General features: G+C 36.7%; 1 protein-coding gene across 4 annotated transcripts in view; it reads left to right on the plus strand.

Moving 5' to 3' along the window:
• The window catches only part of HERC4 (HECT and RLD domain containing E3 ubiquitin protein ligase 4), a 141,808-nt gene that overhangs the window by 78,762 nt on the left and 35,850 nt on the right, over positions 1–27,196 (plus strand). For all 4 annotated transcript variants that reach the window (XM_081248689.1, XM_081248688.1, XM_081248690.1 and 1 more), the window contains 7 exons: positions 8,182–8,258; positions 8,865–8,989; positions 10,476–10,535; positions 10,659–10,770; positions 11,310–11,499; positions 12,855–13,027; positions 23,078–23,197. In XM_081248689.1, the coding sequence (XP_081104815.1) occupies positions 8,182–8,258; positions 8,865–8,989; positions 10,476–10,535; positions 10,659–10,770; positions 11,310–11,499; positions 12,855–13,027; positions 23,078–23,197 (857 nt within the window). The remainder of the gene's footprint in view (positions 1–8,181; positions 8,259–8,864; positions 8,990–10,475; positions 10,536–10,658; positions 10,771–11,309; positions 11,500–12,854; positions 13,028–23,077; positions 23,198–27,196) is intronic.

The following is a 27,196-nucleotide window of genomic DNA, read 5'->3' on the forward strand; positions in this document are numbered from 1 at the left end:
GAATGAGTATAACTTTTTACAGTTGAAAAAAATCTTGAGATATAATATGATAATCCTGAGACCTAGTGTACCAGGAATAATACCAGGAATATCAAGTAAAGAGATTCAGTAAGTCAGGGATCAAGTTTAGACATCTATATTTTTATAAAACGCCATTTGAAAATCACTGGCCTAGAAGATGATAGATGTGAATAAAATAAAGGTTCAGTAATAACTGAAACTGGGGGGAAGAAACCTGAAATTAGGACAGACAGCACTGTACTGCCAGAACTCTTATAAATACAGGAAAACTTGACAGAACTATTTCATAAGAGTTTTTTTTTTTTTTTTTTTTTGCGGTACGAGGGCCTCTCACCGTTGTGGCCTCTCCCGTTGCCGAGCACAGGCTCCGGACGCGCAGGCTCAGCGGCCATGGCTCACGGGCCCAGCCACTCCACGGCACGTGGGATCTTCCCGGACCGGGACATGATCCGGTGTCCCCTGCATCGGCAGGCAGACTCTCAACCACTGCGCCACCAGGGAAGCCCCTTCATAAGAGTTTTGAATAATGTTTCCCTTCATATTTAAACATATGGAAAACAAGGACATTGATGAACCTCCATGGACTTCTCATAAAACACTTTTTGAAATATATTAATTTTTGAAATTTTTATATTATATTTACCATATAAATTATAAAATTTTATAGTAATTACATTTTTGAAATATCTTTATTAATTTAGAGGTGAAATATTTATATTAATTACTTTTACACATAAATTTAACCTAGGGAAGGTTAAGTGTCTTCTGATTTGACGACTCTTCCCATGCAACTCTTATAATAGTAACACATCAAATAAACTTAATTATTTCTAGCATCTCTACTTATACACTGAAAGGACAAATCATTGTGATTCTCCATAGCCTCTCTGGGAAATCTCAAAGATATTTTCACTAACACATAGAAGGTATCTTGGAAGTTTTATTTTCCTAAGTTTAGGATCTGATTCGGCGAAGTGTGTTAGTTTGCTAGGGCTGCCATAACAAAACACCTCAGACTGGGTGGCTTAAACCGCAGAAATTTATTTTCTCACAGTTCTGGAAGCTAGAAGTCTAAGATCACTCTGTCAGCAGGTTTGGTTTCTTCTGAAGCCTTGGCTTGCAAATGGCTACCTTCTTGCTGTGTCCTCATGTGACCTTTTCTCTGTGTGTGTGCTGGTGTCTCTTCCTGTTCTTATAAGGACAGCAGGCATACTGGATTAGGGCCCCACCCTAACAGCCTCATTTTATCTTAATCACCTCTCTAAAGGTCCTATCTCCAAATACAGTCATATTCCGAGGTACTGAGTTTTACAGCTTCAGCATATGAACTTGGGGGGCGGGGGTGGACACAGTTCAGCCCATAACAGGAAGACAAAAATCAAAAAAGTTGTGAGAGGAGATTGGAACACTTTATTAAAAGATGTAACCTTTGATGCTTGAGAAATAATACTTGGTTACCTATTTTACTGAAGTGACAATAAAACATTTCAAAATAAATGTAAATGGTAATATGATTGAAAAGAACTTTAGCTTATTCATAAGTGAGGAGTCTTTGTTCTTTTTTTTCCACTTAAATAATGAAAAACAAATAAAATCAACATCAAGTATAGAAAATTATTCTAGTAAGACACAGAATTTTTGCTCTTTGGCAGATTATACAAAAGTAAAAAATAACATAGGTGAAGGCATGGGAGCACACCCTTCAAAATTGAGTGAACTTTGCTAAGATTTTAACATATTGTATAACTTCTTTCAGAATCAAGTATAAACCAAGGAAAATAAAATTCACTTACCATGTTGTGTCTTCAGTTATGTTCTTCCGTATTGTGGAACAAGCTGATAGTTGCTCAAGGACAACAGTATTGTCTCATAGGGTTCATGAGGTCAAAATGACTTTCATGTTAGTACTGTTATCTGTTAACATGCAGTGCCTTTGTTCTCGTTCATTTTCAGATAAGTCTATGAGTATTTTTAAAATTTCTTAATTTTCAATTCTGATGTGGTATGTATTAGTGCTTTTAAGCCCTTTGGGGTCCTGAATAAGTCCTAAGAGTGTAAAGGGATTCAGAGATCATCAAAAAACGACTTCTTTTCCTTGTAAGTCAAAGGCACATACATAGTTGTATCTCTGTCAGTATTGCTCCTAAATAGAAGTACACTTTACAGAATTGTAAATAGCTCAAACACATCATTTAGGTAGATAAGTTTCTGAAGAGTGCCCTAATCAAGACTCAGTAAATGGCGGGGGTGGGGGTGGGGGAGGGTGCATGGGCAGGGGAGCCTATTTCAAAATTTTCTGTTTTTCCTGACAGTGTATTTTGTAGAGAATAAGGAGGTGAACTAGCCCTCCTAGATATGACAACATGTACTATAAAACTGTAACAGTTAAATCAGATTATTGGTATAAATATAGACTTTTTTGTGTGTTTTTTAATTTATTATTTGGCTGTGCTGGGTCTTCATTACTGCCCGTGGGCTTTCTCTAGTTGCGGTGAGTGGGGGCTACTCTTTGTTGCGGAGCATGGGCTCTAGGTGCACGGGCTTCAGTAGTTGTGGCATGTGGGCTCAGTAGTTGTGGCTCGCGGACTGTAGAGCACAGGCTCAGTAGTTGTGGCACACGGGCTTAGTTGCTCTGTGGCATGTGGGATCTTCCCGGACCAGGAACCCGTGTCCCCTGCATTGGCAGGAGGATTCTTGACCACTGCACCACCAGGGAAGTCCCTAGACATTTAGATTATTATAGCTTAGTGGAAATCCAGGGGTGGGAGGGGAATCCATGTATTGCCATTATTGTTGGATTGGCCAGAAAGTTCGTTCGGTTTCCCGTAAGCTGGCTCTAGTAACACTTAGTTGTCTTTTACTTCATTTGAAACAATTTTGTTAGATTGTATTGTGACAGCTGTCATATCAGTGTGCATTAAAAAAAGACTTATCAAAATTGTTGAATTTTTGTGTAGCCATTTTAATATTGAAGATGGAAGAAAAAAGTAACTTTTTTTGGCATATTATGCTTTATTATTTCAAGAATGGTAAAAACGCAACTGAAACGCAAAGAAAAGATTTGTGCAGTATATGGAGAAGGTGCTGGGACTGATCGAACATGTCAGAAGTGGTTTGTGAAGTTTTATGCTGGAGATTTCTTGCTGGACGATGCTCCATGGTCCGGTAGACCAGTTGAAGTTGATAGCGGTAAAATTGAGACATTAATTGAGAACAGTCAACGTTATACCATTCAGGAGATAGCCAACATACTCAAAATATCCAAATCAAGCATCAAAAATCATTTGCACCAGCTTGGTTATGTTAATTGCTTTGGTGTTTGGGTTTCACGTAAGTTAAGTGAAAAAAAACCTTCTTGACCTTATTTCTGCATGCAGTTCTCTCCTTAAGCGTGATGAAAACATTACATTTTTAAAACAAATTGTGATGGGTGATGAAAAATGGACACTGTACAATAATGTGGAACAGAAGAGATCATGGGGCAAGTGAAATGAACCACCACCAACCACACCAAAGGCCGGTCTTCAAAGAAGGGATGTTGTGGATATGGTGGGATTGGAAGGGAGTCCTCTATTATGAGCTCCTTCTGGAAAACCAAACGATTAATTCCAGCAAGTACTGCTGCCAGTTAGACCAACTGAAAGCAGCACTTCACGAAAAGTATCCGGAATTAGTCAACAGAAAACGCATAATCTTCCTTCAGGATAACACAGGATAATGCACATGTTTCTTTGATGACCAGGCAAAAACTGTTACAGCTTGGCTGGGAAGTTCTGATTCATCCGCCGTATTCAACAGACATTGCACCTTCGGATTTCCATTTATTTCGGTCTTTACAAAATTCTTTTAATGGAAAATGTTTCAGTTCCCTGGTAGACTGTAAATGGCACCTGGAACAGTTCTTTGATCAAAAAGATAAAGGTTTTGGGAAGATGGAATTATGAAGTTGCCTGAAAAATGGCAGATGGTAGTGGAACAAAATGGTGAATATGTTGTTAAAGTTCTTGATGAAAATGAAAAATGTGTCTTTTATTTTTACTTAGAAACCGAAGGAACTTTTTGGCCAACCCAATATATAGGTTTTGTTCAAACTCCAGTTGATTGGCAGTGGCTCTTGGAGTTATAGGAAGGACTATACGAAGTGGAAGTTATGAGAAGGACTTTGAGAACACTTTCGGGCTGGAGGAGAGTGCCAAAGTTGTTTATTGTAGCATGTTATATAGGTAGAAGAGGTGTAGTGTCTCTTCATAACTTTAAAACAGGGCATCACTAATATGTGGAGAAGGGGAAAGAATTACTAAACACATGAAAATTGGGAGGAAAATGTCAGTTTAGACCCTAACCTAACAGTATACACTAAAATAAATTATAGATGGATTAAAGTTAAATGTAAAAGAGTTCTTAAGACAAGAAAATAATTCTGTAATTTGAGGATGGGAAAAACCTTTCTTAACATTATGGCAGTGAAAGTCACCATTAAGAAAGAGAGCAACTTCCCTGGTGGTCCAGTGGCTAAGACTCCACGCTCCCAACACAGGGGGCCCGGGTTCGATCCCTGGTCAGGGAACTAGATCCCACATGCTGCAATGAAGATCCTACATGCCGCAACTAAGACCCAATGCAGCCAAATAAATAAATAAATATTTTTTAAAAAGAAAGCCACTTCCTCTTTAAAAAAAAAAAAGAATGAGATAAATACATTTGATTTAATGGAAAAAGAAACTTGTGAGTCAAAATTAAATAATTATTTAGAAAAAATGTTTGTAACGAATATAACCTGAGGTTAGTAGCCTGAATATCCAAAATGCTCATATATATTGGTGTAAAAAACAGTAAGACACCTAATAAATGAATAAGACAAACATTTAGACATGTAATAGATAAAGGAAGTTAATGGAAATTCCCATTGAGGAAATCCACGTTACTAAGAAACATGTAAAAATTATAATCAAATAAATGCAAATTCAAAAAGCCAGATGATAGTAAATAAATGGAAAAGAACAGCATTAGTCTTTCCTATTACAGGTTAATGTACTATGTGGTAGACAGGGGGAAGCTAATGATCCAACCACAAGATGAGAAAGTAATATTAGTGTATCATTTTCAACCCACAGTGAATTAATGGTCTAAGCATTGGGCATCAATGGTTACTAACATCACAAAAAGGAACCCAACTACACATTATGTGCTTACTGATGGAAGAAAAGCCCCTTCCACCACCATGTAATAGTTTTGTCAAAATAATTGACTAATTGGGGCTTCCCTGGTGGCGCAGTGGTTGAGAATCTGCCTGCTAATGCAGGGAACACGGGTTCGAACCCTGGTCTGGGAGGATCCCACATGCCACAGAGCAACTAGGCCCATGAGCCACAACTACTGAGCCTGCGCGTCTGGAGCCTGTGCTCCGCAACAAGAGAGGCTGCGACAGTGAGAGGCCCACGCGCCGCGATGAAGCGTGTCCCCTGCTTGCCACAACTAGAGAAAAGCCCTCGCACAAACGAAGACCCAACAGAGCAAAAATAAATAAATTAATTAATAAACTCCTACCCCCAACATCATCTTTTAAAAAAAATTGACTAATTAATCTAATTAAATCCTCTCTAGATCCAACTACCAATTTATAGGAAATACAGAAGACAGAAATGTTAGGAGAATCCTTGAGGAGATAACCAGCAAAATCCACTCTGCAGGAAGCTGTGTAGGACAAATGGCTAGGTTTCTCAGACTTTTTTACAGTGGTAATTAAAAGGAAATTAAGGAAAATAATTTTTGGTGCCCTACTCACAGCCCCCAGAAACCCATTCATGTACTATAGATTAGGCGTCCGTGTACTTGATGATTATTTAAAGAAGACAGAATCACCTTTTAGGAACAAATGAATAACATCCTGCTAAATCTTCTGAGGAAGCGCATGACTTCATGTAGACTTGTGAGGATGGTGTAGAGAAAAGATTTTAAGTTGAATGATTGGTTTATTTAATGTTTTAGATTTACCCTTTTAATCTGTTCTTAAAAATTTTTGGCATTAGAGCAGTCTTGTGGAAAATGTGGTGATATTAATGTTCTGATCTCTGAAGCTCTTATTATTAGTATTTTCTAAGCTAGATAAATTTTCATATTATATATTCATATTAAATATTTACTGAGTTCTTTTACAAATAAAACATTGTGCTTGGTAGTAGGGAATGATGAAGAAAATTAAGATGTGGTTCCTTCCTTAAGAATTTATAATTCTTCAGCAGTGGTGGTCACAAATAATACAAGGTGAAGAAGGATTAGTCAACTGGGCTTCCCTAGTGGTGCAGTGGTTAAGAATCCGCCTACCAATGCAGGGGACACGGGTTCAAGCCCTGGTCCGGGAAGATCCCACATGCTGCGGAGCAACTAAGCCTGCGCACCACAACTGCTGAGCCCGTGCTCTAGAGTCTGCAAGCCACAACTACTGAGCCTGTGTGCCACAACTGCTGAAGCCTGCGCACCTAAAGCCTGTGCTCCACAGCAAGGGAAGCCACTGCAATGAGAAGCCCGCACACCGCAGTGAAGATTAGCCCCTGCTCCCCGCAACTAGAGAAAGCCCATGCACAGCAACGAAGACCCAATGCAGCCAAAAATAAATAAATTAATTAAATAAATTTATTAAAAAAAAAGAATTAGTCAACTAAAGAGTGGAGAGTCAGCAGTAGGAACACAGAAATGGATTATATTTGGAAATAACTAGCCTTAAGTTACATTGTGGAGCTATGGTGTTTTGGTATCTGATACTTCTAAATACTAGGCTAGCAGTATTTTTGATAATAGATACTCTTTCCATTTTGAGGTACAGGAGAGGAGAAAAAGGAAGAGGCTTTGAATGTCTTTTTTAAAAGGCACTTTATTGAAACAAAATTGAGTTATTTGTAGTGAGGTGGATGGACCTAGAGTCTGTCATACAGTGAAGTTAAGTCAGAAAGAGAAAAACAAATACCGTATGCTAACACATATATATGGAATCTTAAAAAAAAAAAGGTTCTGATGAACCTAGGGGCAGGACAGGAATAAAGTCGCAGACGTAGAGAATGGACTTGAGGACACAGGGAGGGGGAAGGGTAAGCTGGGACGAAGTGAGAGAGTAGCATTGACATATATACACTACCAAATGTAAAATAGATACCTAGTGGGAAGCAGCTGCATCTCACGGGGAGATCAGCTCCATGCTTTGTGACCACCTAGAGGGCTGGGATAGGGAAGGGTGGGAGGGAGACGCAAGAGGGAGAGGATATGGGGATATATGTATACATATAGCTGATTCACTTTGTTACACAGCAGAAACTAACACAACATTGTAAAGCAATTATACTGCAATAAAGATGTTAAAAAAAAAGAAACAAACTCTTAAAAGAAAAACACCACAATAAAACACAAAACTTGAAAAAAAAGGCACTTTATTGTTCCTTCTTTACTTCTACTAAATTTGCCTATTAACTTTTATGTTTTTGGACCTGATTTGGGTGTTATTGATAAATAGTTGTTAACAAAGAGCTATGTGTGTCATCTTACTTTTGTACAGCTATATTGAAAGAGAAAATAATTTTACATTATGAATTTTGCATTACTCAGGAAGATTTAACATATACTTGTTTGTTGTCATTCTTTTTAAAAGCAAATATTCCTTTTCTTTTTTTTTTTTTTGGGCTGTACCCTGCAAGGCTTATGGGATCTTAGTTGCCCAACCAGGGATTGAGCCCAGGCCACAAGCAGTGAAAACGCCAAGTCCTAACCACTGGACCACCAGGGAGTTCCCCAGAATGAATATTCTTATTTTTTATTTTCTTCTGAGCTATCTTCTATACCTTTCATTCAATTGTTACACCATCTTCAGTTTAAAATATATTGAGATAATAAAGATCTAGACTAGAAAATGCCATTTTTAGGTGAGCAGGTCAAAAGAAAGACTTGTAAAACTTATCAAATGCTTGTTGTGCTTGTGGGATCATTAACATTTGTCACTTGGTCAGTCTCATCTCCATAGCAGTCAGAACATTCTCAGTCATTTTGTATCATTGAGCCCGTGATTGAGAGGTCTCATTAAGTTAGATGATTAAGAGAAAATCCAGTAGCATATTTGATGCTCTGAAAAATGCATATAAATCTTGAATGTTTTATATTTTATTTTTATTACAGATTCTGAAGAATATTTCTGTGTAAAAAGAATTTTCTCAGGTGGAGATCAAAGCTTTTCACATTACTCTAATCCCCAGGTAATAGTAATCATATAAATAATTACTAAGCTCAGATAATTTAGAAGTTGTTTTTAAACCCATATTAATGTTCTTTATATGTTACAAAGTAATTGCCTTAATTTTTTTTCCCTCAAGTCTACAAAATTTTTCGGATCCATTTGATAAGTTTTTAAAAAAAATTTATTTCTTTATTTATTTTTGGCTGCTTTGGGTCTTTGTTGCTGCACATGGGCTTTCTCTAGTCGCAACGAGTGGGGCTACTCTTCGTTGTGGTGCACAGGCTTCTCATTGTGGTGGCTTCTCTTTGTTGGAGAGCATGGGCTCTGGGTGCGCGGGCTTCACTAGTTGTGTCTCGCAGGCTCTAGAGCGCAGTCTCAGTAGTTGTGGCACACGGGCTTAGTTGCTCCGCAGCATGTGGGATCTTCCCGGACCAGGGCTCGAGACTGTGTCCCCTGCATTGGCAGGCGGATTCCTAACCACTGCGCCACCAGGGAAGTCCCCATTTGATAAGTTTTTGTTCCAGGTGTTTGGTAGAGATTAACTTCCAAATACATAGTGGAGGTGTGTCTTGGTTTATATATAATATCTCTTCCCTCTGACTCATCCGCTTATTTTAAAATTTAGAACTGTGGGCCACCAGATGACTTTAGATATCCTGATCCTTCGAAGCAGATCTGGACTGTGAATGAAACTCTAATTCAAAAATGGCTGAGCTACCCCTCTGGAAGATTTCCTGTAGAGATAGCCAAGTAAGGAAAATATTTTATCTACACAAAGTCTCTTAACTCCATGATAGAGGAACCTGTACTTAGGAGTTTTTATTTAAGTAAATATTTCATTAAATATCATTTACAGAATGGTTTATATACAAAAGTTTAATTGTCTGGAATTTCTGTAATAGTGGATATTTTAGGAGATCTCATGTAGATGTTTACAAGTTACAGTTCTTTCATATACATAATGATATATTAAATGATAAAATATTAAATATAGCCACTTTAGGATTGGGTTTGCAAAAATGTTCCTTCTAGCTTCATAGTGGTCACTGTCTTTTAACTTCTATATTCCATGGAAGAGTTGAATATTTCTTCTTTCTTGAATATTTTTCTTGAAGATGGACTTGTTTAGTACTTAAAGTTTTTGTTGTTGTTGTTGAAGGTGGTGTAGGTATTTGGGATGAGGGGCTATAGCTGATCGGCTATTTTTTAATTCTAAATTATCTTCCCAAACTAAAATTTTTCTTAAAAGCCTAAAGTGTAGTCTTCAGAAAAGTAACATTCCAGATTAGATTTACCACCATGTGGAATTAAGAAAGCTAAATGTGCATGTTTATATAAAAAATTTTTTTAGGAACATCAGGTTTATTTGATGAATCAGAGGACGGTAGTAATGTTTGAGAGAGTAATAAAGATATAAACAGTAATACCTTTATCAAGATTTACTTAATCTTAAGTAATTTATAGAATTCTGGTTTATTTTGAATGTTGGTTGGAGGAATGCTCTGTAGCATTAAATACTACATTTTATTTTTTATTAAATAATAAAGGTGATGTGGATTTTATCTACATAAATAATAAATAAATAAAAGGTGATTTTATTTTTTATTAAAAAATAAAGGTGATGAATGGATAAAGAAGATGTGGCACATATATATTACTGGAATATTACTCAGCCATAAAAGGAACAAAATTGAGTTATTTGTAGTGAGGTGGATGGACCTAGAGTCTGTCATACAGAGTGAAGTAAGTCAGAAAGAGAAAAACAAATACCGTATGCTAGTGTATATACATGGAATCTAAAAAAATAAAAAATAAAGGGTACGGATGAACCTAGTTGCAGGGCAGGAATAAAGAGGTAGACATACAGAATGGACTTGAGGACATGGGGTGGGAGGGGGAAGCTGGGGCGAAGTGAGAGTAGCAGTGACATACATACACGACCGAATGTAAAATAGTTGGCCGGTGTGAAGCAGCAGCATAGCACAGGAAGATGGGCTCAGTGCTTTGCGATGACCCGGAGGGGTGGGATAGGGAGGATGGGAGGGAGGCTTAAGAGGGAGGGGATATGGGGACATGTGTATGCATATGGCTGATTCGCTTTGTTGTGCAACAGAAACTAACACAGTGTTGTGAAGCAATTATACTCCAATAAAGACCTATTTAAAAAAAAAAACACCAAAGGTGAACAATTAGATTTCTCATTTTGTGATTTTGTGATTTTTAAATTTCTTTTTAGTGAAATAGATGGAACGTTTTCTTCGTCTGGTTGTCTAAATGGAAGTTTTTTAGCTGTTAGGTGAGTGACAATTCTTTGGTATACCGAATTTTTCATATTTATTATATTAAATAATGTCATATTAAAAAGAAGGGAAAAATTTTAAAGTTGCATTTTATTATTTTCTCTCTCTTTTTTAAATAGCAATGATGATCACTATAGAACGGGCACCAGATTTTCAGGGGTTGATATGAATGCTGCTAGGCTTTTATTCCACAAACTTATACAACCTGATCATCCTCAGATATCTCAGCAGGTTTGTTTTTAAAGTATTTTATATTTGTATTATGTAGCCTGTTGAGTTTTTTATTCCATGATTTTTTATATGTTTGTGGCCTAATTAACTTTACAGTTTCATACACTTTATTGAGATGTCTGTATAATTTTATTTAATATACTAATATAAGAATTAAAATAGGGTATTATTTTAAACTGTTTGTAATTTAGCTGTCAAATATCTGTAAATCTTTCCAGATGTTCAGAGCATACTCTTAATTACTTAATATTACCATGTTGGTTAAGTCTGTATAACTATAGATGTAGAGTTTAAATTGAGATGTAAATAAAAATCTTGTATGCAAGATTTTTAAAATTCTCTTAGCACTGCTTAGGCATTAATTTTCATTGTGCTCCAAAGTACATTCATTGATTCACTGTAAGATGGTTTCTTTTTCTTTTTTTTTTTTCCCTTCACCGTTTCACGTTTGCTGTAGTATAAGGTTTTCTTTTCCTTTCTTTTTTTGGAATATGCATTCATTTTAAATGAAGTAGGTTTCACTTTTTGTCAAAATATAGGTGGCAGCTAGCTTGGAAAAGAATCTTATTCCTAAACTGACTAGCTCCTTACCTGATGTTGAAGCACTGAGATTTTATCTTACTCTACCAGAATGTCCCCTGATGAGTGATTCCAACAATTTCACCACAATAGCAATTCCCTTTGGTACAGCTCTTGTGAACCTAGAAAAGGCACCACTGAAAGTACTTGGTAAGAATTTTAATACTTTTTTTTTTTTTTTACAACCTTTTCTCTTTAAATGAAAATGCTCATAACTTCTTTGCTGTTTGAAATTTTGCTACCCTGCTTATTTTGACATTGTCTTAAGGTGAGATAAGCCTGTTTTTCAGTTTGTTGCTTTTTGCTAGTCATCTGATGCTAGTTGTTAGAGTTGGAGGCAAAGCATGTTAAATATTAAAATTTTAATCGAGCACAGCAGAAACAGTATCAGGAAAGATAAAAACTGTTTTTCATACTCGCCTTCCTCATCCCCTCCAGAGTGATCTTATTGTTAAAGAAGTAAAGGAGGAGGAACAATTAAAACTGAACAGACATGGGTATTAAATCCTCCTTGAACTTTATTAACCCTTTGCTTTGTATTTCCCTCACTTGCTAATTTTCTGATGTCTCTGCATGTAGGTGAGATTCCACTGTTTATTTGATCTTATTCCTCTGGGTTTTTGGCCTAAACTTTCCTCATTTTAATTTTTCTAATTGTATACATTTCATCTCTATCTGCTGACCATTATAGTTTTCCTGCTACATTTAGTAGCAGTGCATTCCTTCTTAATAGTATTTGTTAGGTATGTGAATCTGAGATACATAAGAGTAATAAAATCAGTACAAGAAGTTTTAGGATGAGGGTGAGCAGAGGAAGCAACAAGCAAGGGGTAGAATCCTGGAATCTGAGGGAATTAGCCAGTGGTTAGAAGAGTGAAGCAGGGACTCAAAAGCATATTGCTTCCATGTTGTCAGAAGTTTTTGTATTCCCTTCTGTCTGCTGCATAAGATTGTCATATTTGTAGTTAATAACTACAAATAGTGAACGTAGGGAAGGACAGACATGGTATACTTTACATTGTTCAGTTTCTGTATTTGATTTTCAGGAGTACCTTGCATTTTTAGGATGGTGCTTCACAACATTTCAACTTTATGTTATGTAAGTTGAAAGATAAAAGTTGGAGAGATCTTTAAATATTGGAGCAATACAGTTTTAAAAGTGTTTTGTTTAAAAATTAAAATCCTTATTTCCAAAGCACTTTTTAACAAGTGATTTTAATACGAGATACTAAGTTTTTAATGTAGCTTAGGAAACCAAGAATGTAAATTCAATAGACCTTTCTAACTTTATTTTTGCTTTTGAGAGCTTTTAGAACCGTATTCTTTAACTTGAGGGTGGGGTGGTATCTATAAACCCTAGAAATGTTACGTAAAATACCATATTATGTGTATCTTCCTGAGGTTTTCAAAGGGTTAAGAGCCACTGCTTTCGAAAAAAAGTCAGTATGATTTTGAAAATTGTGACTTTTTAAATTTTATTTTGTGTGTTCACCCTTTAATAACAGAAAACTGGTGGTCAGTACTTGAACCTCCACTATTCCTCAAGATTGTAGAACTTTTTAAGGAGGTTGTGGTACATCTTTTGAAACTCTACAAGATCGGCATTCCCCCTTCTGAAAGAAGAATTTTCAACAGTTTTCTTCATACCGCATTAAAGGTTTTAGAAATATTACATAGGGTATGTCCAATAGTCCGTTTATTTTCCTCTCTCCCCATTGCCACTAACAGACTGATGATGTTTATTTTAACATGAATATATTACAGAATTAGATTGACATAAAAGATATTATAGGAATTTGGAGAAGTTACCTAAATTTTCCTTTAAAAGAAAGAATATATCTATACTTTAGAGCTTTGGTCTTATTTGACTTTGTTAGGCGTTTATGGATAACTTGTCTGTAGTTGGGCAGAACAATAGCATACTAATGAATTAGATTGTCCTTATGTTTTTTTTGAAGAACATGATTTGTTAGTTTAAATAGTACGCTTTTTGTTATTTATTGATAGTTATAATATGAACGAGATTTCATCCTAGTTGTGATTTTAAACATTTAAACTTATGTTCCTTTTGCTGTTGGGTACTAATAGCTTCAACCAAAGTACAACCTTTGAAACAGATGACTAACTTGAAATTGGAACCATATATAATTCATTAATTTGCCTATTGTTCTTTCCTGCCCTTCTTCCCAGTGGAAGAAATAGTCCCCTTTACACTTGTAGCAGTTCAAAGTTATATGAAGAAGTAGAGTCTCAGCTGTTTAATTAAAGATGGATTTGAGACATCCCTGACAGCTGGTAGGTATATCTCTGTTGTGCCATTTGGTATTTTTAAGATGCTATTTTGGGAGACATGACCTAAGGGAGAAGGATATGTTTCTAGCCTCTAGAATGACTGAAAAATCCATATGAACCATTAATCTTTAGTTTCCTCCCCTTAACAGCTTCTTTCGTGTTTTCACACCCTTCTTGCCTGGTACTAAGGTAAATGATAAAGGGTAAAGGAGATAAGTCCTTCTGTTCTCTGTAAGAAAGAGCCCTTATGGACCATTAATTTTTTTCATAGGGGGAAATAAGTCATTCTTATGTTTGCCTTTCCCAGTCCAAGGCTTTCTTGTGGCACTTTAGGGTTAACTGGATTCTGCAGTTAACTGCTATTAAGATCTTCTGTTGTCATGGAATGGGTCTCTACTTTTCTTTATGCCTTTTGTCTAGGATTCAAGTGGTTGATTAGATTCTTTCTTTCCTCTGGACTCTCTTTTCCTACTACTTCAGTGAACCATCCTTTGTCAGCAGGACCCTCTTCCCAAATAATTATTCATCCCCCCCCTTTCTTATCTGCATTACCTCTTAAAAAAATGCTTTTTTCCCTTAGCTGTGTCTTTTTCCACGAATGAAAGTGAGGGAAGGAGAAGTGGAGGAGGAAATTGAACATTTTGTCTTTCATAATTACAGACAGAACTTGAGCAAGTAATTTATGTGCCTGGCTCAGAAGCCTCAGTCTCTGTTGAGGAGAACCCTATGGGGTTCCATCTCCATAGACCTTTTGGATGGAGCCATGCTAGAACTAGGATCCTAAATTATTGCTAGCTGAAAGGGAAAGGAAAATAATGTAACAGTGGCCAAGATTAGAAACCTCCATTGTACACTAATTTGTGTGAGCACTTTACGTATATCCCTCATTTAACTTTTTAAACTCTTTACAGTTAATATTTTGTCCCTTAATCTGAATATCAAAGGTCATAAACCAGTAAGTAGCAGAGTTGAAATACAAATCCAAATCGACTTCCAAAGTCCCTGCTGTTTCTAATGTACTTCTGTATCAGCAGATATAGTAATATGTTTAGATGGTTCTTTGCTTTTATTTTATGCCCCTAGATCTAGAGGTTTATACTTCCAGATTACAGATAGCATTGTATTGTTAAAAAAGACCATGGGGCTTCCCTGGTGGCGCAGTGGTTGAGAGTCCGCCTGTTGATGCAGGGGACATGGGTTCGTGCCCCGGTCCGGGAGGATCCCATGTGCCACGGAGCGGCTGGGCCCGTGAGCCATGGCCGCTGAGCCTGCGCATCTGGAGCCTGTGCTCTGCAGCGGGAGAGGCTACAGCAGTGAGAGGCCCGCATACCGCACATACACACACAAAAAAGGACATGATTCTAAGTCCATCTGTGCTGCTTCTTATCAGTGTGATTTTGAACAAGTCTTTGCCTTTATCACATATGCAAATGGAGAATCATCTATAAAATAAGGATTGAAATAATGGCCTGATGGTTTCCCAGGATTGATGTATTGTTTAGATTACATAATATATATAATTATTATACATTCAGAGATTTTGTTATCACCACCACCATTTGGATGGGAAATTGCTACTTTTATCTTGATTCATTTGGTCATGCGGAAACTGAGTTCCTGTTTGAAGTTGTTACATACTCAAAAGCAGGGTAATAATGTTCCTGTTTGAAGTTGTTAAATACTCAAAAGCAGGGTAATATATCAGTTTCATAAGCATCTCTTACTGGGAGTCCTTAGGACAATCATTTATCTTTCGTTTACCTCTTACATTGGAGAAAACTTTACTTGGTCCTAATCTGTCATAGATAACTGTGGATTTCACTATCAGAGATGATTCATTTTCATCTTTAGTGGAACCTAAATTGCTAATCAGAGATCACTATCAGAGATGATTCATTTTCATCGTTAGTGGAACCTAAATTGGTAATCACAGATTTGTGTTTATGAAGACACCTTATGTCTGACAACTATATATATTTCTTCTCTCTGCTTCATGGTTAAGGATTAGGAAAAGTTTCTCACACAATTTCCTTCTTGACCTAATCCTGGAGCAGGATTAGGAACTGTAGAACTGGACTCTGTATTTCCTGATCATTTCAGGATATATGAATGACTTGTTTCTCCCTTATGACATGTCCTTTGGGAAGCTTTTAATCAGAAATTATTCACAGTGCTCCAGATGGCATCACAAGAAAGATAATTTTGGTACCTGCTGTCAGGAATGGATGTATTACCACGTAAATGATTTTGCTGGCAAGTAATTGTGTTATTTAGTAGTGTCTGAGTTTTCACACAGTACATTATAGAGATACCAATATGACAAAAGAAAAGACTTACTTTGTCTGACTAGCCTAAGTGCTACATATCATGCTAATCTTCTAAGTCAGTGATTTTCACCCCCCCCATTTCTTTTTGCAAGGAACCCTTAAATAAACCCAAACAAATAAGACATATGTATACTTAACCATATACTACCTCTGAACTCACATTTATAAATCAGAATACTAAACTAATTAAAATGTGAAATGTTATGATCAAACATACATAGATTTTATTTTGTACATTTTGGGCAGTAACACTGATTGTATAGGTTGTTTTCAACTTCTACCATGTGATTTCTTTTTTATTCATTTTACAGATATTTACTGAGTGCCTATTATGTGCTTATCATGGTACTAAACAGTAGTGATGCAGTGACAAGGAAAAGATGTGATTTCTACCCTTGTTAAGATTATAAATGTAGGGACTTCCCTGGTGGTCCAGTGGCTAAGACTCCACGCTCCCAGTGCAGGGGCCTGAATTCAATCCCTGGTCAGGGAACTAGATCCCACATGCTGCAACTAAAGATCCTGTGTGCCACAACGAAGATCCCGAGTGCCGCAGCTAAGACCTGGTGCAGCCAAATAAATATTTTTAAAAATGCTTTAAAAAAAAGATTATAAACGTAGAGCAGTTGTATAATACAAGTAAGTAAGCATTTATGATACAGCATGGTAAGTGCTAGATTAAGGAAAATGAAGGGTGCTATGAAAACACATAGGAGGGCACATAACTCGGAAGAATTAAAGAAGACTTCCTGAAAAAAAAATGTCAATCTTATCTACCATACAAATGTTTTTTTATATATATTTTTAAAACTGTTGATTTTATATGTAAATCTATATCCACGTCTTTTGGATCAGTCTTCTGTTCAGTGCCTCATTTCCCTATTTTTAAATCAATATTAACTGATTTAGTTATTAAATCACTGTGTCTGAATTAACTATCAGCCATCATTTCCCACCACGTCTTAAGCTTGACTGAAATTTGTTTGTTCCTGAACCAAACCTGATTTCTAAATTGTTAGTTTTTATTCTAACATAGCATTTCTTTTCAAAAACATATGTCATATCTGCAGGATGTAAAAACTGCAAACACTGGTTGCTATTGGTGAAAGAAAATTTACCTTTAAAAATAAAAAATACTCCAGATAAAGATAAGTATATATCAGAGGTCAGTGGCATGTGAATCATTTTCAACAAGAGTCACTAAAACTTTTTAAAATAAATTTATTTGTTTGTTTAATTTATTTATTTATGGCTGCGTTGGGTCTTTGTTGCTGCACGCAGGCTTTCTCTAGTTGTGGCGAGTGGGGGCTACTCTTCATTGTGGTGTGTGGGCTTCTCATTGCAGTGGCTTCTCTTGTTGCGGAGCATGGGCTCTAGGCACATGGGCTTCAGTAGTTGTGGCACGTGGGCTCAGTAGTTGTGGCGCTCAGGCTCAGTAGTTGTGGCTCACGGGCTTAGTTGCTCCACGGCATGTGGGATCTTTCCCGACCAGGGCTGGAACCCCTGTCCCCTGCATTGGCAGGCATATTCTTAACCACTGCACCACCAGGGAAGCCCCAAGAGTCACTAAATTTTTTAAGTGTCCAATGTAATATAAAAGTTAATGTATATATTTATAAACATAAATATTGGAGAGGGAAAAGCCAATGAGTTTTTGTGTGTAATTATTGGGTATTTTTCTTTTTTGGTAGAAAGAGTTTGGCTGTAGGGCAAGGGTCTGAAGACTTTTTCTGTGAAGGGCTAGATAGTAATATTTTATACTTTGTGAGCCGCATGGTTTCTGTTACAGCTGTTCAACTCTATCTTATGTTTTTGATGCTATTGTAAATGATAATTAAAATCTTTTATTTTCTGATTGTTGCTAGTATGGAGAAATTTAGTTGAGTTTCTATTGTTAGTGTGGCAAAATTTAGTTGAGTTTTCACCTTGTACTCTGTGACCTTGATAAATTAATTTAATATTTCTCTTATAGATTCATTTGGATTTTTTATGTACACAGTCATGTTATTTTCTTGCCTTATTTTATTGGCTAAGACTTCCCGGTACAGTGTTGAATATAAATGGTTGCAGTGGACATTCTTGTCTAATTCTTCATCTTAGAAAGAAAGCATTTAATATTTTACCCATAAATATGATGTTAGCTGTAGAGTTGTGTTTTTGTTTTGTTTTGTTTTAAGGTGGGCTTTATCTGTTTGAAGAAGTTCCCTTCTATTCCAGGTTTGCTGAGTGTGTTTATTATGAAGGGATGTTGAATTTTGTTAGATACTTTTTTCTGCATCTATTGAGCTGAACAATTATTTATTTATTTATTTTGCTGTTTTTGTGAAATTCATTTATATTTGAATGTTAAACCAGTCTTGCATTCCTGGGATAAACTCCACTTGGACATTTGATATTATTTTATATATATTGTTGGATTTAATTTGCTCATATTTTGTTGAGGGTTTTATGTCTGTGTTCATGAGCAATGTTGTTTCTCATCAGCTTTTTAGTATCAGGGTTATCCTAATTCATAAAGTGAATTAAGAAATGATCTATCTTTCTCTGTTTTCTGAGTTTGTTTAAGATTGGTATTATTGGGACTTCCTTGGTGGCACAGTGGTTAAGAATCCTCCTGCCAGTGTAGGGGACATGGGTTCAAGCCCTGGTCCGGGAAGATCCCACATGCCCGTGGAGCAGCTGGGCCTGTGCGCCACAACTACTGAGCCTGCGCTCTCTAGCCTGTGAGCCACAACTACTGAGCCCATGTGCCACAACTAACTGAAGCCCCTGCGCCTAGAGCCCGTGCTCTGCAGTGGGAGAAGCCACTGCAATGAGAAGCCACTGCAACGAAGAGTAGCCCCCACTCACCGCAACTAGAGAAAAGCCTGTGCGCAGCAACAAAGACCCAACGCAGCCAAAAATAAACAAACAAACAAACAAACATAATTTAAAACAAACAAACAAAACCACTTAGGTATGTCACCTCTTGGGAAAAAAAGGTAATATTGCTTCCTTAAATGTTTGATAGAATTCACCAGTGAAGCTATCTTGGCCTGGAATTTTCTTTTGGGAAATTAAAAAATTTAATATTAAATTTACAAAATAAATAGAGTATAATTTATGTTTTCTGTTTCATATCTTTCCTTTCCTCTACTTGATTTGTCCTTAATTTGATCATCATTTTCCAGGTTCTTAAAGTTGAGGCTATTTTTTGGGGGCGGTGCTGTGCCATGCAGCGTGTGGGATTGAACCCCAGGCCATGGCAGTGAAAGTGCTGAGTCCTAACCACTAGACCACCAGGGAATTCCTGAGCCGAGGCTTATTAGATCATTGATTTTAGACCATTTATTCTAACATCATTTAATGCTATAAATTTCCTTCTATGCTCTGCTTACCAGAATTCCACAAATTTTGATGTGTTTTTATTTTCATTAAGTCATCTCTGAGTCTGGCTCTGTTGATTACTTTGTCTCTAGACTTTATGTGGTCTTTGTTTTATTTACTTATTTGCTTTTTGATATATCTCACAATTTTTGGTTGTCTGTAAAATAGTAGACGCTGAAGTAATTAGATTTAAATCCTGTATGTGTATACCTCTTATGTGGTTGTTAGTGTAGGGATTTAAGCCAATCTAATCAGCAGTTGAACTGGAATTGAGTTTTTAGTTTGCTGTAGTTAACTTCATTGCACCGGAGACCTCAGATTCCTCTAATATTGTCTGATGCTTAAGGTGAAGGTGAAACGTCAAAGATTTCTTCTCAGTGTTTGTGCTTCACTCTGCATGCCTGCTCCAAAGAGGGGTTTCTCTCCCCACTTTCGCCCCTCCTCAGTGGTGAGCTGGTGTTGCTTGTTACTTAGTGCTTTCGAGATTGGTAGAGGAGAAGGAACAGAAAAGTTCTTTGTTATTGGGTATAGTGTTGGTCTTAGGTAGATAGCTGGGTGTGTACCAGGGTCTCGGGGATGGGATTTTCCCAGAGTTTCTGCTCCCACCCCCAGCAGTAGAGAGCCTCTAGTGCTACTGATACAAGATTCTGGGCTCAGGACAGTTCTTGTCCCCCTTCTTCCCAGGGATTGAGGATTTTTCCCCTCCTCCAGCAACATGGCATAGAATTTGCTTCCCCTTCCTCAGTGGCTTAAAGTTTTTGCTTTCTCTGAGAGAAAGGAACTGGACAGGGTGGCAGGCCTTGTTTCTTTCTCACAGAGGCAGCCAATGCCTTCTTGCACCACTGAGAGAGTCTCTTGATCTCCTGCCTTGTTTCCACTCATCCTCCTGGGCACCCAGTAGAGGTCTGTGGCAAGAGTCTATGAGTGAGTGCAAACTGTCTGAGGCTCCCGGGGGTTTTAATCCTCTCAAGTAATCCCATACTCAGCCTTAAGCAATTTCTTAGAATTTTAGCTGATTTCTTCTTCGCTGTTGGTATGACAGTGCTAAACTTCCTCTTGCTCTGCTATGGTGACCCATTTCTTTGGAAGTATCTGTCCATCCTTGAACTTCAGGCTACTTGGTTATCTTGTGACTTTAGCTCTCTGATGGATACAAGGAAAGTTTGGGGTAATTCAGAAGTGTTTTAATTGCCACTTTTCTAGGATTTTCCAAATATATTTTCGTTATTGACTTTTAGTTTATTTCTGTTGTGGTCAAAGAACATACTTTGTATATGTTGGATTCTTTTAACGATATTTATTAAGGCTTGTTATATGGTCCGGGTTATGATATATGTTAGTGAACATTCCATGTACAATTACTGGGTGGAATGTTCTATTTTTTTCTTTCCATTTTATTGAGATATAACTGACATATAGCTCTGTATAAGTTTAAGGTGTACAGCAATAATGATTTGACTTACATACATTATGAAATGATTACCAAATAAGTTTACTCAACATCCATTATCTCATATAGATACAACATTAAAGACATAGAAGAAAATTTGTTTCCTTGTGATGAGAACTCTTAGGATTTACTCTCTTAACAACTTTCATACATATAACATACAGAAGTGTTAACTATATTTATGTTGTTTTACGTTACATCCCTAGTATTTATTTATCTTATAACTGGAAGTTGGTACCTTTTGACCCCCTTCATCCACTTTCCTTTCCCCCCACCCCCACCTCTGGTAACCACAAATCTGATCTCCTTTTCTATGAGTTTGTTTTTGAAGTACAGTTGACTTACAACACTATATTAGTTCCTGGTACAAAACATAATTTGATATTTCTATACATTTCAAAATGATTGCCATGGTAAGTCTAGTTGTCATCTGTCACCATACAAAGATATTGCATAATTATTGACTATATTTCCCACACTGTACACTTTCACACCTCTGACTCATTTATTTCATAACTGAAAGTTTGTACCTCTTTATCTCCTTCACCCGTTTCTCTCCTGCCCCCACCTCCCTCCCTTCTGGCAACGAGTTCAAGTTGGTTGAAATTGATGTTCATATCTTCCTTACTGATTTTGCCCTTCTTTTTTTGTTTTGTAAATCAGTTACTAAGAGAGGGGTGTTAAAACTTCTAACGATGATGATGGTTCTGTCAATTTTCCCTTCTTGTATTTTGAAGCACTGTTATTTGGGATTGTCATGACTTCTTGATAAATTAATTCTTTTATCATTATGAAATGTACCTTTTTTCCCTCTGGAGATGCTTGTCTTGAAATGTACTCTTAAGAGTAGCCTCCCAGTTGCTGCTTTCTGTTGGGGCGTTGTCCATCCCTGTCTCCCCCACCCCAAATCTCACTTGTGCTTTCATGGTTTAAGAGTTGCCAAAGATGTGGGGGGAGGGATTTACATGCAGATTTGGGGGCTTTGTCCTCAGGATTCCTTTCTGGGATTTTTCTTCCTCATTGTCTGCCATGTTGGCAGCTTCGATCTCACACTTCTCTGTCTAATAAAACTGTTGCTTTCTGCATGTGCTGCATCCCTTACCCCTTATGCTGCTTTGGAAGTACTCCCATGTTAAAAAAAAATGTGGTTCTCAACATGTGCTTTCCTTCTTTCAGAGATTGTGTTCATTCTTGTTTCTGCCTGCTTTGGGTTGATCTCCAGTGTTTTTAAATAGCTGTTTTTTAAATATACTGTCCAGAGATTATAACTGTTATTGTCAGGAGGATTAGTCTGATACAAAGTACTCTGCCATATCCAGCACTAGAACTCCTCTAGTTTCTTTTAATTTAGAATAACCCCCACCTTTCGATCTCATTACCTTGACTTTTTGGAGAGTCCTGGCCAGTCTTCTTGTAAAGTTCCTACAATTAGGATAATTGTCTGTTTCCTTATAATGATGTTTAACTTGTTCCTCTTTTCCTGTATTTTCTATAAACTGGAATTTAAATCAAGGACTTGACTAGATTCAGGTTAGACATTTTCTTGGTTCACAGATAATGTCTGTACTTCCTGTTGCATTATATCAGCAGGATTTTTTTTTTTTTTTTTGGCCGTGCTTCGAGGCACATGGGATCTTAGTTCCCTGACCAGGGATCGAACCTGCGCCCCCTGCAGTGGAAGTGCAGAGTCTTAACCACTGGACTGCCAGGGAAGTCCCAGCAGGAACATAATATTTGATTGTCCCAGTATGGGTGGTGGTTAGTTTGATCACTCAGTTAAGGTGGTGGTCTCCACTGTTAAGACTTGTTTTTCCTTTTGTAATTAGTAAGCAATTTCTAGGATGGTAATTTGCACTGTCTTCATTTTTCACATCCTACCCAAATGTCATCCTCTTAGTTTATTATAATCAGATGCCACTATTGAGTGACGGTTAACAAGCATTAGCTATTCTTACTATTATTTAAGTCCCATTCCCAACCAGAAGACTTTATAGTTTCTAGTCTTTGTATACTATATATACTTATGGTACATATCTCCTATTGTGTGGTGGTTACATAAATATTTTTTAATGGATTTTGAGGTACTAAATACAGATATCACATCTTATAAATCTTGGTGTTTCCCATAGCACTTAACTAGCATTTTGCATATGGTAGGCACTCAGTAAATTATTATTTTATAGGAAGAGAAAATAGCTAAGAAATCTCAAACCTTTTTCTATTTAAACATTCTTCAGTCTCTTTCTTAGGTACTGGTTAAATTTAATGTTAATTACATTTTTGTTTTTTGTAGGTAAATGAGAAAACTGGACAGATTATACAATATGATAAATTTTATATACATGAAGTACAAGAATTGATAGACATACGGAATGATTATATCAACTGGGTCCAACAGCAGGCCTATGGAATGGTATGTTTCCTATTGCATTTTATGGTTTCGTTTTTATGAATCATTTGTTCTAATACAAAAGGAACAATTGTGTATTTTTGAAACAACAAAGCTTTTTCAGAGCTTTTATTCAGAGCTCATTTTTAAAATAAAAACATATGCAAAGGAGCAGCTATATGTTATGCAGTATTTATACGTAAGCATTCTGCTCTTATACCAAAGCCAAACCAAAGAGATAGATTACACTTTTCTACAGAAAAATGCAAATATGACTTATTTTTCTAAGTCTCATTTATTTTGCATGAGGTTGTCTCTCAATCCTCTAATGTTGAGGATACTGGAGTCTCTGATACTTGAACTCTAAGAACGTATTAAAATTGTGAGATCGGTGCCTCAGAACTACCAGAAGTGAGCTGTGGTACCGTTGATTCTAGTTTCTATTTTTCCCCTTCTATGTGCTTAATTTGATTTCAGTTTTTTGGCATACCTCCACAAGTGCCACATATTTCTTTCCATGTGGCTAAGTCTCTAATAACTAGATACTTAATTAAAATAATAGCATAGGGACTTCCCTGGCGGTCCAGTGGTTAAGACTCTGCGCCTCCACCTCAGGGGGTGAGGGTTCGATCCCTGGTCAGGGAACTAAGATCTCACATGCCGCATGGCCAAAAAAATAAAATAAAAATAAAAATAATATCATAGTCTTATATAACTTTAATTACTCACACAAAATTTCAGTATAGAAATGGGTAAGCAGCTAGATATAAAACAGGGTTAGACTCTTATTCGCTAACCATTATGATATACTTAAGGCCAACTTTTCCACCCCTGAAGCAGGTAATTTAAGCAACATGCATGTAGCAATTCTAGGAAGGTGAATAGCCGTCCATTGCTTGCTAGGTACCAACTGCAAGCTCCTTGTGGATAGGCACTCTGTCAGTTTATTCACCAGCACTTCTTACAGTATCTCAAATATGTCTAGTAGGCACTTAGAAAGTACAGTAGTTTTTGAATGGCAGTGCAGTTAGTGCATGCTGTTTTTAGGATGCTCTTACCTATAGGAATCAGGTCACTTCTAGAACATCTTTGCTTCCCTAGATACTTGGATCTGGATTGGGAGAGATTTGTTGATTTATTTTTTCCCGCAGAATTGCTGGGAGGCTCAGTCAAGTTTACAAACATCCTACAGATTTATGTCTGCTCATTTGCTTATTCAACAAATACTTACTAAGACTCTCCTTTGTAACAGGCACTTATTTAGGTATAAGAAATACAGTGATTAACCAGATGGATAAGGCCCTGTTCTCATGAAACGTATAATCTAGTGGGCAAGATGGATAGTAGTCAAGTAAAGGGAAAAAATTAAAAAAAAAGCTTAAAATATGCACTATATAGAGAATTAAAATAAGAGAAGGTAATAAAGACAGGATGGTTTCTTGTGGTTGGGTAATCAGAAAAGTCTTGTCTAATGAAGTATGATCTGTAATCTAAATGACAAAAAGCAGCCATGTAAGATCAGAGCAAAGAAAATTTCAGGAAAAATTACATCTATTAAAAGGCCTTAGGTGAGAGCAAGCTTGACATGTTTGAAGAATAGAAAAAGGCCAGTGTGGCTAAAATATGGGAATGGGGAGAGTTCTGAGAAAGGATCAGAGAAATGGGCAGGTGCCAGATCATGAAAGGTTTAGTAAATTAGGATCGGGGACATGGATTTTATCTGAAGTGTTATGGTAAGCCCTTGGAGGGTGGTAAGCAGGGGGTGAATACTGTACAGTGTAATTTATATTCTGAAATAACCACTCTGTCAGCTGTGTGGAAGATGGAATGAAGGGAATGGAGTAGATAAGGGGAGAGAAAATGATGGTTTTGACTAGGATTGGTAGTTGTATAGATGGAAGATGGAAATGGACTCGGGTAACTCTTGGAGGTAAAATGGCCAAGAATTGCTGATGGATATGAGATGAGGAAAGGAGAGAAATCAACAAAGGAGATGAAGAGAGGTAGGAGGAAAACTAGGAGAGAGTTGTGGGAACCAAAATTGAAAAGTGAAGGAGAAACCATATTGAACGCTGCTGAGAAATAGGATAAAACCATAGAATTGATCAATGCATTTGGTTACGTGAAGGTCATTGGTAACCTTGATAATGCCAGTCTAGAGTAAGTATGCTTAAGAGAAATTTAGGGGTGAGGATAGGGAACAAAAGCCATAGGCAGTACTTTCAAGAAGTTCTGCACTGAAGAGGAGGGAGTAAAAAAGTAGGGTGGTTAGCTGGAGTCAAGGGACAACAGTTTTTTAAGAAAGAAAGTACTTGACCTCTGGAAAGCTTTGAATAAATATTTCCTTTTTCCTTCCCTATTTAAACTAAATCTCTCACCTAGATAAAGCTTTTCAAACTCTTCCTCCAGTGAACCCCTAAGACAGGAGAAAAAACATATTTCTTGAGGTTATTAATTTTCCCTCTGCAGGACTTGTGTGAAGTCTCATATTTTATCTTCAAGAGAATGCAAATTTGGGGCTTCGTAAATATTTACTGCAGGGGGGTGGCGGTGTGATGAATTAGGAGATTGGGATTGGCATATATACTCTAATATGTATAAAATGGATAACTAATAAGAACCTGCTACCAAACGTCAGGTAGATAGATAGTGGGAAGCAGCCGCAGAGCACAGGGAGATCAGCTCGGTGCTTTGTGACCGCCTGGAGGGGTGGGATGGGGAGGGTGGGAGGGAGGGAGATGCAAGAGGGAAGGGATGTGGGAACAGATGTATATGTATGACTGATTCACTTTGTTATAAAGCAGAAACTAATTAAAAAAATAAATAAATAAACTTAAAAAAAAAAAAAAATAAAAAAATAAATGCTTTTGTTAGTTGAAAAAAAAAAAAAAAAAAAAAAAAAAAAGAACCTGCTGTATAAAAAAATAAATAAAATTCAAAAATGAATAAATATTTACTGCAATGTAAAAGGGATTAAAATTATTTACCATTGAGGAAAACTGATGATTCAGAGAATGAACTTTTTTTATCGAAAAACTTGCATGTAAACGCTGATACACCACCTAGATACCCTAGGTCTTTGAGCAGTGTTTTTGAGATTGGAGTGATTATATAGACTTCTTTTAAAATAAAATAATTCCTTTAAGAAGCTTAGTGTTCACTTACCTTATTTACGATTATCTTATTTAAATATATACAAACACTAAACTAGTTCTAAACTCCTGGTACATAGCTTTTAAAAGAATTCTTAAGGCATAACAAATTGGTAAATTAATTATAACTCTACAAATTTAATAATCAAGTTAATATTTGATATGGAAGATGATTATGTTCTCTTGATCAGGAATCTCAGCTTACAACGTAAATATGATAAGGAAGGAGTGTGACATAAGAGAACCTAGCTTCATATCCCACCTCGGTTTTTTAGATTTTTATTGAATATAATTCCTTGTGCTATACAGTAAATCCTTGTTGCTTATCTATTTTAATGTATAGCAGTTCGTAGCTATAATCCCCTACTCCTAATTTGTCCCTCCTCCCTCCACCCCTTTGATAACCGTAAGTATGTTTTCTGTGTCTGTGAGTCTCTTCTGTTTTGTATATCGATTCATTTGTATTATTTTTTAGATTCCACATGTAAGTGATATCATATAGTGTTTGTCTTTCTGTCTGACTTATTTCACTAAGCATGCCACTCTCTCCTGGAGAGTTATTTCCTCTTGGATCACTGTGAATTAGATCTGATGTTCTTTGACATCTGAATTTTTATCTGGTATGTAGGTCATAAACTACTTGTATTCTGAACAAGTTAAGAGAAATGCCAGTCTAATAGGATTTTCAAGCTAGCAGTAATCTTGTGCTACGTGGAAAAGCTATGGTTTGAATGTTTGCTTTTAAGCTTGGCAGGCTTGTATCCAGACTCCTCTTGGTATGTATCTGTGATGATATCAAATTGAATTTCCTTAGGAATTCTTTCAGTGCTACTGTTTTCTGGTAAGAGGGAGACAGTAGAGGACCACATTC

The sequence above is a fragment of the Mesoplodon bidens genome (assembly GCF_964165515.1).
Source record: "Mesoplodon bidens genome assembly, chromosome: 1".
NCBI classification, from domain to species: Eukaryota; Metazoa; Chordata; class Mammalia; order Artiodactyla; family Ziphiidae; genus Mesoplodon; species Mesoplodon bidens.